Genomic DNA, 12,831 nt, shown 5'->3' on the forward strand with positions numbered 1-12,831 from the left:
GAAGACATCCTGGGCTGCTCTGCTGCCAGTGACCATCAGGCCGTGCCCTGTTGTGTCTCTGCCTGCAAATGCCCAGAAAGGCAGGAGGCCCTGAGGGCTCAGCAGCCCCATGAGCTCTTGAGGAAGGGAACTCCTCTTGCTGTGGTCAGAGCTTTTCTGGGGTGGTGGGGCAATGGGTGTGGAGCTCTGGAAGATGTTTGGCACAGCAGAATATCTGCAGTGGTAATGAAGGGAAAAGCCCTTGGGATGACCTCTCCCCTGCACCACCCAGTCTAGGGACCATGCTCTGGAGGCATCAGCAGGGAAAGTCGCCCATGCTGCTGAGTGCATTGAGGCTGGAAACTGGAGCTAAGGATGTGGGAGCTGAGGGCAGTCAGCACAGAAATGGGGACAGTGAAAGGGTGTATTTCTAAGGGAGATCAAATTTCTCTTATAAAGAACATGCAGGGGAATGAGAAGATCAGCCAAAACGAGGGAACTGGCTGCACTTTCCAATAGAGGTGTAGGTAAATGCAGAGCTCTTTGCTTCATTGGTCCCCCTTGAGAATTTGTGCTCAGGGATGGGCTGCCATTGTGGGGGGAGAGGACTTTTTTACATGTAGATCTCATCCCTTCTGGTCAGTGGAAATGTCTCCTGGCAGCCACTACAGTCCCATATCCTATTTCCTGCATGAAAATCCAGATGTCTTGACAAAAGTGTACAAGTGCAAGGATCGAATTCCCCACAGCTGTGTCCTTGACCAAGAGGGAATTATAGCTGATGAAGTCTAGCTCAAAATGACTGAAGAGAAAAAGCTTCTTCTCCAGTGTCTTCCTTCCAAAGATGCTGGAGATAGGCCAGGGGATAAACCCATCTCCTTCCAGTTCTGCATGGCCTAGCTGTACTTCTCTCAGTACTTCTCCCATGTCCTGTGGCCACTGCTTGGCTCTCTGCATCCCACTCTACTACGGGACCATAACACATCATCTGTGTGTGTCTGGCTGGTGACCAGAGACAAGACAAATCCAGTTGTTGTCAGGGAGGATGGATGTCCCTGCAGTTATTAATAGCGGTCAAAGTGAACAAATATGTAAATGCAATGGCTCATGTGTGTGCTGCTTGTGTTTTACCAGACACCAGAGCTTCCAATACACTGGCAATAAGAAGACTGATATGGGAAAATTTAAGCTCATGGCTGCATAAATTGATGTCTGGAATGGACAGAAAACATTTCATCACAGGATCTTACCTTGCAGATCCCTGGGTGTAGGGAGGAAGCAGCACTGCCAGGGGACACCTGAGGGCCCCTTTCCCCACCCTCAGCCTCGCACAGACACATCCTCTCCCTCCCCTGGGTTCTTGTACAGCCAGGGAAGCTCCCTGCACCGAGGTGTCACGCACAGCACAGAGGTACAAAGCACTGTCAGAGACCTCGACTTCCTCCAGCTGCAGGAGGCTGTATTGCCCCGTGGTGTTCAGTTCGGTGGTGAGACGACCACTGCGCTTGTGGCCATCTGACGCCTGGAAGGAGACCAGCTGGGGACTTTGGCCTTTCCTCTGCTGGTACCAAAACAAGGCATCAAAGCTGGAAGTTCTGTAGGTGCAGGTGGTCTGGAAGGTGTCTCTCTCCTTAACTGTGACTTGTCCTTCCTGCTGGTTGACAGTGACCTGTCCCATGGTGCCTGGAAGAAAGCGAAGGTCAGAAATTGTGCAGGGGGGGAAGCAAACCAGGAGTGGATTCAAAACTCAGGCAGAGAATTCTTCCTGTCATTTTGCCCTGAGGAATATCTTGAGGCCTGAGGACAGCCAAGCGGAGAGTAGTTCAACGCAGCTGCTCAGAGCTCTCAATGCAGCGTGGCCCCTGAGAAGAGCTGTGCTGTGCTCCTCCCTGCTCCTACTAGCCAGACAACCAGGGAACAGCCTGTCATGCCTAACTTTTGTGGGTAGGACCCCTCCATCACGTTGATGCAGCCTTAGAGTTATGGGAAATATATTCATCCTACTTCCCCATCCTTGTCATCTCCAAGGGCTGCTAGCACCCTGATTTACTCTTAATACTGAGCTGAAGGATAGAAAGAGGGATCCCTGGCTGTGCTGACAACCAGGAGAAAACTGGAAGCCACAGCAGACATGTACCAGCCAGGAGGCAGAATCAGACACTCTGGTAATGTCAGTGGGATGAGAGTTTTAAGGTGCTTGGCATAGCTTTCACTGATCTGCAATGGAAAGAGAAAAATGTGAGGGTGCAGAGAGCGCTCAGATCTCCTATGTCAAGAGCAGAAGAGAGAGGCAGAGAGAAATGTGTGCAGAGTGAAAGAAAAGTGGGAGAAGTTGTCTGAGATATCACTTCTCTCTTCTTTCAAACCATAAGAGTGCTTTGAAAGAACTGGTGAAAAACCACAAATGTGAGCCAACGTTTCCCAGAATATTCCTGTAATTCCAGGTAGCTGTCTGCAAGATCCTGATAAGGCTGGCAAGGGTTTCCTTGAAGAAGAAAAAATACATAGATGAAAACCAGGACTTACCCAGCCATTGCCACAGGAAGACCACAAGGATGAGATATCTGAGATTCATGCTGAGACGAACCTGCCTGTTTGCCGAGTGAAGGAGAGTCAGAAAAGCACCCCCCAGCCCCGAGATGACAGAGCTGCCGGAAACGACTCTGTTGGAGGGGCAAAGGAAGAAGCAGGGGAGAGCAGTGATCTGTTCTTCCTGGGCCTGAAATGCTCCTTCTGGGTTTCTCCCTCCTCCAGCAGACACACCTGTGGCTCCCTCAGCCAGTGCAATTCTCAACATTTCCCCATTAAGGGGCCCTGGAGGCTCTGGGGGCCCCAGTGGTGGGAAGGGGCTGTTCCCAGTCAGCTCACAGTGAAGTCCCCACTTCCCCAGCTAGAATCACCTGCTCTTTTGCACACCCACTGCTGGGCCATTTGGCAGGTCAGGGGTTTCTTCCACAGTGAAGTTTCATATCTTCCCCTGGGGTCCTCAGCTCTCTGGAGACACTGCTATTTCTTCTGGAAGGAAGAAATTCTATTCTTCTTCTGTTTCTCCCACTTCTCCCCTTTCTTTCCTCAGTTGCCTGGGAACAACAACTCTCCCCCAAATCCCCCGAGTAAGGAGAGGAACCCTGCTGTGCAGCAGTCCAGGGGTTCTGGCTGTGTCCACTTCTGATGGGATAACTGACCATGCGAGAGAGGAACCTGGTCGCAAAACTGCTGTTAGATCCCACAAACCCAGAGAAGACAAGGAGAACCTACTCCTACTCTAGGGAAATCCTGAGGGATCTGGAGGGAACAGGATGAGGGATGAGTAGGTCACCCCCACTCCTTGGGAGCACATGGGGCACCCGTTAGAGTGCTGCATTGTGAGGGGTGGGGATAGGGAAGCCCTGCACCCCAGAGCTGAAAGGTCATGTGAAGGGGTGTGGGTACTGCGGGTGGGGACCCCTACTCCCACCCCCTTTCCACATGAACTCCAGAGTGATCCCATGCACCAGTCATGGCAGAGAGAACAAGCTGTTCTTTGTTGTTAAGTTCACCTGACCTGAGCAGGCCCAGTCTCATAGAACTCAGGAGTCCCAACATGTGACAGGACATGTCAACCATGTTATCCTCTTTTACCTACTTTGTTGTCTCCAATTAATGGCACTTTAATCAACGTCCTGTGGATTACAGTCCCATCCTTACTGGGATCTATCTACACCCATCCTATATCCCCATGGCTCCAAAAAAAACATAATTCCATGTTTTTTCACAATGTCCCTGGACATCCTGTGCCAGTGATCCCTCACCCTCGCAGTGAGAAAAGATTTCCTGGGGTTCAGATGGAGCCTCCTTTGTTTCAGTTTGTGCAAATGCCTCTTGTCCTGTCACTGCACACCATGAGGAAGAGCCTGGCTCCAGTTTCTTCACAGCCACAATTCAGATATTTGTACAAATTGACAAGATCTCCCCTGAGACTTCTCTTCTTTGTGCTAAACAGGCCCAGAATTCTCAGCCTACCAGAGATGCTTATCATCTCTGATCTCTTCATCATCAAAGTAGCCCTTTGTTTGACTGTCTCCAGCTTGCCTGTGACATGCAGTTCCCCAGTCACACACACCCCTCCTCACCCTCTGGAGTCACAAGCACACCCGCATTCGTGTGTCCCTCAACTCTCAACACAAGCCTTCAGCCCATCTATAGCTTTGCCTGCAGCCTGGGCCCTCTTATCCAGCACCTGGGTCTCCTGCTTCTCTCTAGCAAGACTGGGCTGTTTTTCTCCAACTTACAGATACATGCAATCACCCACTCCTCTCACAACCACCATAAAAGTTGCAGATCCATCAAATATTACCACAGCTTGGTAATATCAACCTGTCTAATAGCCATGTGCTGGCCTTGACCTCCCTTACTCACCTCTGGCTCAGAATTTAGATACACCTTTTCTTTCTGCTCACTGCTTGGGCAAGCTTGAAATATGCTGGAAAATTCCACATATGCATCCATGCACGCTGGCTTCAATTCACAGACAAAAATGAGTTACGCACTGAGGTCCCTGTAGTCACTGGTCCTTTGACCTCTCACACACACATGTACAATGTGATCCCTGCAGTTGCTGAGACCAGGAGGTATGAGCCCTGGGACACATTCTTCCTTCTCCAGTTGCTGGCTCCAAGAACTTCCTTACACCCCAGTCCCTCCAGCTGCTGGCACAGAGACTAACAGCTCCTGTGACCAGAGGCCTTTTCTCCAGCTGCTGGCACTGAGACCTTGCAGCACACACCCTGGTCCATCCAGTTATTGGCACCCAGGTCTACAATCCCTATGGCCGTTTGTTGGTTGCCCAGTTACTGGCACCCAGATCTCCCTTTTTCATCAGTAACTCTATTTGCTGACACTCAGAGCTTGGAGCACTCACACGTGGGAAAGGAAGCGAAGATACACAGAAGGAAGATTAAGAAAGAATTTATGAAGAAGGCGAAGGGAGTGTGGTGATCAGGGGCAGTCCTCATCCCAACAAGTGTACTGACCAGCCCCTGCTTAGCTGCAGGTACCCCCTTCTATTCTTCCTTGCTCCTCCTCAGTCCTTATTCCACCTTCACTTTTGACCTTTCCCCTAAGCATTCCTTAAGAAGGGTTGCCCAGTCCTGCAGGAACCCCCTGATCCATAATCCTCATGTTCCTCTTGGGATTTACAAAGCTCATCCTGACCCACTTCAAGCCACATCTGCAGTTTCCCAATGGCCCATCAATTAGAAGCTGAAAAGCTCTGGTCTCTCTCCTTGTGTCCCTTGTCTCTTACTGAGAGACTGGTGTTAGTGTGCTTTGTTTGTCACTTTCCCTTTTAATTCCTCTTCTTTTTGACAGGAAAAGGAACTTGATCTGACAGCCTTAGTGAACCAGGTACTCTCACCTTCCACACACCCTTACAGTGGCCTCTGGTGACATTGCTCAGGTGTGAGAGTTCCTCTTTGCTTTCCTAAATAGACATAACATAACAAGAGGCTTGTTCATAGAGGGGCAAAACTAGAGCCCAGAAAAGAAAATCCTGGAAATGCAGCCACCTGCAGGTTTTTGTTGGGCAGAAAACCCAGAGGGACTCAGGGATACAGGGATGACCCGAGGCGAAGCACCGGTGAGTCCACAGATCTTCAGGAGAACAATGAAAAGCAGGGGGACAGCCTGAGCACTTGGCCAGGGAATCTTGTCTAGTGTCTGGCTGATGGGTCTCAATCACATGTTGAGGCTTCCACAGATCCTCACATGCAGGGCAAGAAAGATATTTTCCTTCCTTGGGCTTCTTTGTTTAGGACATAAAACCGCAAAAGCAGTCATGTCTCCTACCAAGAGCACCTTTTCCAACAGTACTCACTGTAGGATGTTGAGGAAAGAGTAAGAGCTGGACAAGCTGCTGGGAAACTTCTCCTGAACACTCACTGCTGTGTCCCACCCAGTTTCAGTGGTTCGGGGGTCTGAGCTGCTGTGGCAATGCACCCTCCTGGCAATGAAGCCAACAGCAGCTTGGGCTGCAGTAGCAGGAGTGTCACCAACAGGACAAGGGACCTGATCCTTCTTTTCTGCTCAGCGCTCTGCTCTCTGGAGTGCTGGGTCCAGTTCTGGGGTCCCCAGTACAAGACAGATATTGGAGTGAGCACAGCAAAGTGGTGCATGGACTGGAGCATGTTTCCTCTGAGGATGGGCTGAGAGGGCTGGCAGTGTTCAGCCTGGGGGAGAGAAGACTCATGGGGGACCTCGGCAATGTGTGTAAATGGCTGATGGGAGGGAATGAAGAAGAGACTCTTCTCAGTCAGGCCTCCTTGGGACTCAACACCTTTGCAATGAGGATGCTCATTAGGGTGAGAAGTTAAAGGAAAGACACGAAACTGGGACCCTGACTGTGTTCCAGATTTATAAGGGCTAATGGGGTGTTTTTCAGCCCTGGGTGGTTCTTTGGGCAGTCAGGCCATGGCCAGGCTTTTCATGGCCCTCCAAGGCAGTAGGTGCTGGAGCATCCGCTCAGGCAGACAGACCCTGGTGTAGAAGCGCTGCCTCTCAGCTCCAGGTCACACTGCCAAAGTTGGTACTAGATGATACCAGGTGGTACCTGTGGTACCAGAAAATTCCTATAGGAGCCTGAAGGAAGAGACCAAGCAGTGTGCTGTCAGGTGATAGGAGGCTGCAGGCTGTTTTCCTGCTTTTTGCTCCTCCTGGAGATCACAACCAACCCAACCAGCCCTCAGCATGGGAGGAGTGTCCATGGTGAACTTCTCCTATTATCCATTGCCCAGCCATAGACAGGGGCCTGCACCCACCTCTCATGGGGTTGGAGAGATGCCCCTTTACAGTCATTCACGTAGTCCTTCTCCCTCAGCAGTGTCTGAAAGGAGGCAGAACCAGCAACTGCCAAAACTCAACAGGAAACAGATGTCCATCTCCTTGTCTCTACAGGGTTTTTTTCTCCTTTCTCCCCAGGTGATGGATGAGGCCCTTTAAGGGAAACTTCTCTGGGAGCAGCACCTGCTGTAAACATTGGGACACAACAACCCCATGCAGCACTACAGGCTTGGGGAAGAATGGCTGGAAAGCTGCCCAGCAGAAAAGGACCTGGGGGTGTTGGTCAACTGTCGGCTGAACATGAACCAGCAGTGTGCCCAGTTCCTGTATCAGGAACAGCATGGTGAGTAGGACCTGGGACATGATTGTCCCCCTATAACAGGCACTGGTGAGGCCCCCCCCCACCTCAAGTGCTGTTTCTAGTTTAGGGCTCCCTACCACAAAAAAAGAAATTGAGCTGCTGGAGCAGGTCCGGAGAAGGGCAACGAAGCCGGTGAGGGGTCTGGAGAGTAAGTCTTATGAGGAGAGGCTGAGGGGCCAGGGGGTGTTCAGCCTGGAGAAAAGGAGGCTGAGGGGAGACCTTATCGCTCTGTACAACTACCTGAAAGGAGCTTGTAGAGAGGTGGGGATTGGTCTCTTCTCCCAAGTAACAAGTGATAGGGCAAGAGGAAACAGCATCAGGTTGTGCCAGGGGAGGTTCAGATTGGATAACAGAAAAAATTTTTACACTGAAAGGGTTATTGCACATTGGAATAGGCTGCCCAGGGAAGTGGTTGAGGCACCATCCCTGGAGGCATTCAAAAGATGGGTTGACATAGTGCTTAGTGACATGGTTTAGTGATGGCTTTTTATCAGTTATGTTGAAGGTTGGACTAGATGATCTTAAATGTCCCTTCCAACCCAGACAATTCTATGATTCTATGCTTCCACGCCGAGTCAGACACACCACCTCTCTCTGTTTGGAGGACGTCCAGCACAATCCTCTTCATCACTGACATCTAATCCCCATCCCTTCAGGTATCCAGGTCACCTCTTTTCCTGGGAAGGGTGCGAAGAGAGGATCATTGTATAAACTCAGGGGTATTTCTGCCTACAGTGGGTTCATACACCTTGTGGGATGAAGTTGAAAAGTTTTCTGGAGTATGCAAAACATGGGATTTTTAGGGGAGGGAGCAGATACAAGCAAAGACAAGGACCACAGACATTTTGCATAGAGCAAATATGGGAAGACAGATGGACAGATGAGAGGAACTGATCCTGTGTGACCATGTGTCTGATACATGTGCTGGCCGGGCCATGCTGGTTGCTCTGCCTTGTTTGTCCACCTTCCAGTACTTCCCAGGAGACACAGTTGTCAAGTCCAGATGGGACAGGGAGCGGGGCTAATCCTTCCCTCTGTGCCTCAGAACCCTCTGCCCATGGGCTTTGACCAACTCTGTCAGCTACTCCAGCCACACAGGGCTCCCCAGGGATGGCCTGGAGCACCACAGTCTCTTCCCAGAGGCCTCCTGCCAGCTCTCACTCACCTCAGACCTCCACCCCTCAGGGCAACTCAGCCCATCTCTCTCTGACTCACTCAGCCAGTAGGAACCTGGCATTCCTTGAGGCTGCGCTCAGTGCATCCAGTGCAAACTTTCCCCTGTCTCTTGGGCCTCAGTTAGAAAGGTGCTGACTCCTGTCAAAGAAGCCCGTGGTGTCACCACTGATCCCCTGTGGGGAGTACTTCAAGGTGCCTGTGACCTTGACACCCCCTTCTGCTGCTGCTGTGGAGCTTGAACTCCTGACTCCATACAATGACTTTATGATGCCAGCAAGAAACATTTTCAAAGAATTGTGAGATTCTGTAGCCAGAGGACAGAGTTTTACATTTTCTACATGGGCATTTACAAAATAAAGAGCTGTGATACCCCTCCTGATTGTCCTAAGTTGTTCTAAGGTTTGTCCTAAGGAACATTTCTAAGGAACATTTGGCATCAGCAGCTACACCCCGGAGCTGCAGAGCAGAGGAAAGCACCTGCTCCGGGTTCCCTTCACATCATCGTGGGGAAAGTCAAAAGACCGAGCAGAGGCCGTGTATGTTCCATGTGAGCAGTGGCAGGTCCGTGGGGCAGGAACGTGGTGTGTCCGGCTGCCCGTGGGCAGGAGGGTCTCTGCCGAGTGAGGGGTGAGAGAAGGTTTCTGCCCGGTGGGTGGCTCCGGAGCAGAGAGGGCTGGGGAGCGCGGGGCGAACCGGGATTCCAATGTGGGACATGAAGGTGTTTGTGGGCAGAAGAGCAACGGAGTCACCAGCTCTTTGGCTTTCCCTGTGCAAGCCACGGGGTCAGTCCCTCCACTCACAACAGAGTGACATCAGGCTTCATGTTCCTTTCATTCAGTACCTCTTTGATCCAAGGTCTCAGCCCCTGCCTCACACAGCGTCAGGTCAATGGGCTGCACAAGTCCATTGACATGGACTTGAGAGAGGGCTGTGTCCCACTCCAGGCACCACTGGCACTGCATTGGAAACATGCACTCAGGGATGGGTACCGGGAGGTGGGCAGGATTCCTCAGCCTTCTCCTTGCCCAGAAAGCAATCCCCATCCTTTGACCTCTCTAGCACTGGGGAGAGCAGCTGTGTCCTGGCCTGGAGAGGCAGGGAGCGGAGACTGCCAGCCATGCTGAGGAGCTCCCAATACTCTGGTGCTCTGAATTCAACTACGGATCAAAGTTGGAGCAAAACTGTTCTTGTTGGGGGCCTGCAATGGTCAGGAGATTTATAGGGGCAGGAGAAGGAGAGCTCAGGAGGCAGGGGCTGCATTTCAGGGCCTCTTCCCTTCACAGATCTCCAGGGGGCTTGTGCCATCACCACTCAGCCGCACTTGGGCTCCTGCAGACCCTGGGAACCTGCTGCTCTGTGGTGCCATGGACAGAGCCGTAGACAGTATCCCAGCCATAACCAGCACATTCCCTACTGAGAAGGGACACACGAGAACACAGGCTCGGGCACACCAGCATGGAATCAGGCACAAACATATGATCCCATGTGAATTCAAAAAACCTGGCTGTTTATAATACAAACAAGAGAAGAAGACACATAAGAACATCATGATCCATGGACTCTCTGACTCTCCCACTGCCTGATGGAGTCAAATGTGGGGAAGCAGCAACATATGACCATAGGGGTGAGCTAAGGAGGGAAGGAAAGAGAAGGACATGGCAGGTCCTCATGCACAAGAGTCCATGGCTGGAGCATCTTCCTCAGAAGGACACTTCATACAGCCCCAACAGCATGACCCAGGCTATTTCATCTGAATCAACCCAGCATTTGAGTTGACTCTTCTGCTTGCACTGCTGCATTCCTGCCCTAGAAATCCTGGGGTCTTTCATCACTGTGCTCAGAAGAAGCTTTGATTGTGGAATGGGCATGGCACAAACCTGGAAATGAAAAGGCAGCAGTGTTGGAAACCAAAGCACAGCCCATATCATTAGCTACGATGGTTTGCATTCAAGATGGGCTTGTCAGAAAATTGTTACCTCTACAAAGGGCGCCTCTGCTCCTGCAGCAATGAAGGGCAGGTATAAAAGCCAGCACAGGTCCCTGCTCTCTCATCCACTTCTCTGGCATCCTTCTCTTTGGGAACCAGGTGAGTCTGAAGCTCTTTTTTGCCCTCATCCAAAGTGAGATCTCTTCTTGATGTACCTCTCATCTGATATTGGCTCTCTCCTGTCTGCATTGTCTTGTCATGATAGAGGGAAGCAGGGAGAAGGTCTGCTTAGAGAGAATCCGAGATTGGCTGATGGGGCTTTTGGTTTATGCTCTAGGAGAAACCCTCAGTGGGCCAGGCTGCTCTTTGTAGGGTGATGAAGACTGTGAGTCTCCTGCCTGAGACTCCAGCTCCTCACCCACAAGCTGGCTCCTTTGTGACACGGTAACCAGGCTGCTCCTCACCCACCCTTGTGCTCTGCTTCCTCCCTTCTTCTCTCCCAGGTGCACCTCCAGACTTGAGATATGTCCCGCTACAACCAGTGCCTGCCCTGCCGGCCCTGCGGCCCGACCCCACTGGCCAACAGCTGCAACGAGCCCTGTGTCAGGCAGTGCCAGAACTCCAGCGTCGTCATTGAGCCTCCTGCTGTGGTGGTGACCCTGCCCGGTCCCATCCTCAGCTCCTTCCCTCAGAACACCCTGGTGGGATCCTCCACCTCTGCTGCAGTTGGCAGCATCCTCAGCTGTGATGGAGTGCCCATCACCTCTGGGTGCTGTGACCTCTCTGGCATTTCCAGCCGCTACTATGGCAGAAGGTCCCTCCTCTAATAAAGATTCTGGGAAAGCCCCAGGGAGACACCTTGAGGAACTCAGAACATGGTGCTGGGAAAAGGATTGAGATTTGGGATGTGTTTGCAGTACAGCTGAATGGCTTTGCCTTTCTCTCCCTTTTCTTTGTTTGCTTTGGTTCCCCTTGGCAGAAAGGTGCCACCAAGGCACACCTGTTGGGGACCATCTGTCTCCTCTCCCTCTATGGGGCAGGGAGACGGACATCTATGCAAGATCTTGTTCACAGTCAAGAACCGCAGAGTCTTGTGGCCACCAGGGCTCCATGAACTGATGGCCCTCATCTGGAGTGACTTTGTTTCCCTCTTTTGGCTCATTAAAATTCTGCTGCATTCAAGCCTGGCCTCCATGTGGTCCTTCCCTCTGTGGATAATTCCCAAGCTGCTGAGGGAGAAAGGTGTTGCTCTGGGATGGAAGGGTTAAGGAGACCCTTCTCCATTAAGGGAGGAGTTTGAGTTTGGGACACCCTTGCAGTGGTTGCTCTTTTGAGGACCATCTCATGGAGCTGAGAGGCCCACAAATGCCAAAGAAGGCAAGAGGCCCTGAGGGGGTGGAAACCCTACGAGCTCCTGAGGAAGATTGTTCCTCTTGCTGTGGCCAGAGCTACTGTGGGGTGGCCGGGGGTGAGTGTGGGGCTGCAAAGTGCCTTTCTTAGGGGACTCAAAACAAACCAGCGGCTCCTGGAGCAAAACATTGGATTGATTTGGCTCTCACTCTCATGTTATTATGTGCAACAAATGTTTTCCATTAGGAACCTTGGCTGCAAGAGAAACTCAGCCAGCTCATGGTGACAGAGGAGGCTGCAGGCAGCTCCCTCTTGCTCCAGGCAGTGACACCACCTGCACCTGCCTGGAAAACACCAGAGGAAAAAAGGCCAGCACATCCCTTAAAACTGGGGAAAATATCAACAGGGTGCATGAGCATTCCCAGGGCAGCCAAACCATGTGTTCAGCTGCTCTGTAAATTCATGTTGCTCCTGCACCACTCCCTTTCCAAGGGCATGGGCTGGTTTCTGACCCTTGAGGACATCAACAAGGTTGGGTGGGAGTTTCCAATGCTGCAGAATTTTCTTTTCCTTCTAATATGGGAATTCTTTGGGGGGCTGCAGCAATGGGGATGTTCTCTAGTTTTTATATTATCCTTCACAGACAGACCTGAGACGTGGAGAGGCTCTGTGTCTGGGAAGGCCATGCCAGCTTTGGCTCCACTGTGGTTTCTCTCTGTCTCAGAGTCAGACAGCAGCTGACTGAACCACTGCCAAACCCTTGAGCTCAACTAAAGCTGATGGGACTGGCCAGTGACTGATTCCTTCCTCACCTGTAGGGTCTGAAGGACTTGCCTGGAGCTCTCTAGAGGGGCTGAGAGCTGGTGTCAGGAGTCCATGTTCTCAGTGGGGTGTGTGCATGATCGTGCTCGTGTACATCTTCCTCTGGCTGTGCTCGTGTCTGTGGGGAGGCTCAGGGATGTGGTAGCCCTGAGGAGAAGCCATACCAGTAAAATCTGAGGGTAAACATGCTTGAGTAACGTCAGGGTTTTCAATGTTATTTGCCACCAGGTCCCCATCCTCTCCAAGCAACAAGCCCACCTATACTTAGCCTTCCAAGCACTCTCGTCCCATGTTAAAGCCCCATCTCCATGTCCAAAGAGCTTGAAGACAGATGGATGTCACGGAGAAAGGTTTTGTGTGGGTGAAGGAGCTGAAGCTGGGCACATTACTTTATTCAGCT

The 12,831-nt window shown here is 51.5% G+C and overlaps 1 pseudogene and 1 gene segment (V, D, J or C); one reads left to right on the forward strand and one right to left on the reverse strand.

The window, feature by feature from the left end:
- Nucleotides 1-618: 618 nt before the first annotated feature.
- LOC106898995 lies at nt 619-3,585 on the reverse strand. The segment is given in 4 exon segments: nt 619-666; nt 1,382-1,662; nt 2,506-2,642; nt 3,524-3,585. Coding segments are annotated over 4 exon segments (528 nt in total).
- A 6,683-nt stretch (nt 3,586-10,268) lies between these two features.
- LOC106898996 lies at nt 10,269-11,437 on the forward strand (annotated as a pseudogene).
- Nucleotides 11,438-12,831: the final 1,394 nt, after the last annotated feature.

Source organism: Calidris pugnax, unplaced genomic scaffold (assembly GCF_001431845.1).
Source record: "Calidris pugnax isolate Ruff unplaced genomic scaffold, ASM143184v1 scaffold575, whole genome shotgun sequence".
Lineage (NCBI taxonomy): Eukaryota > Metazoa > Chordata > Aves > Charadriiformes > Scolopacidae > Calidris > Calidris pugnax.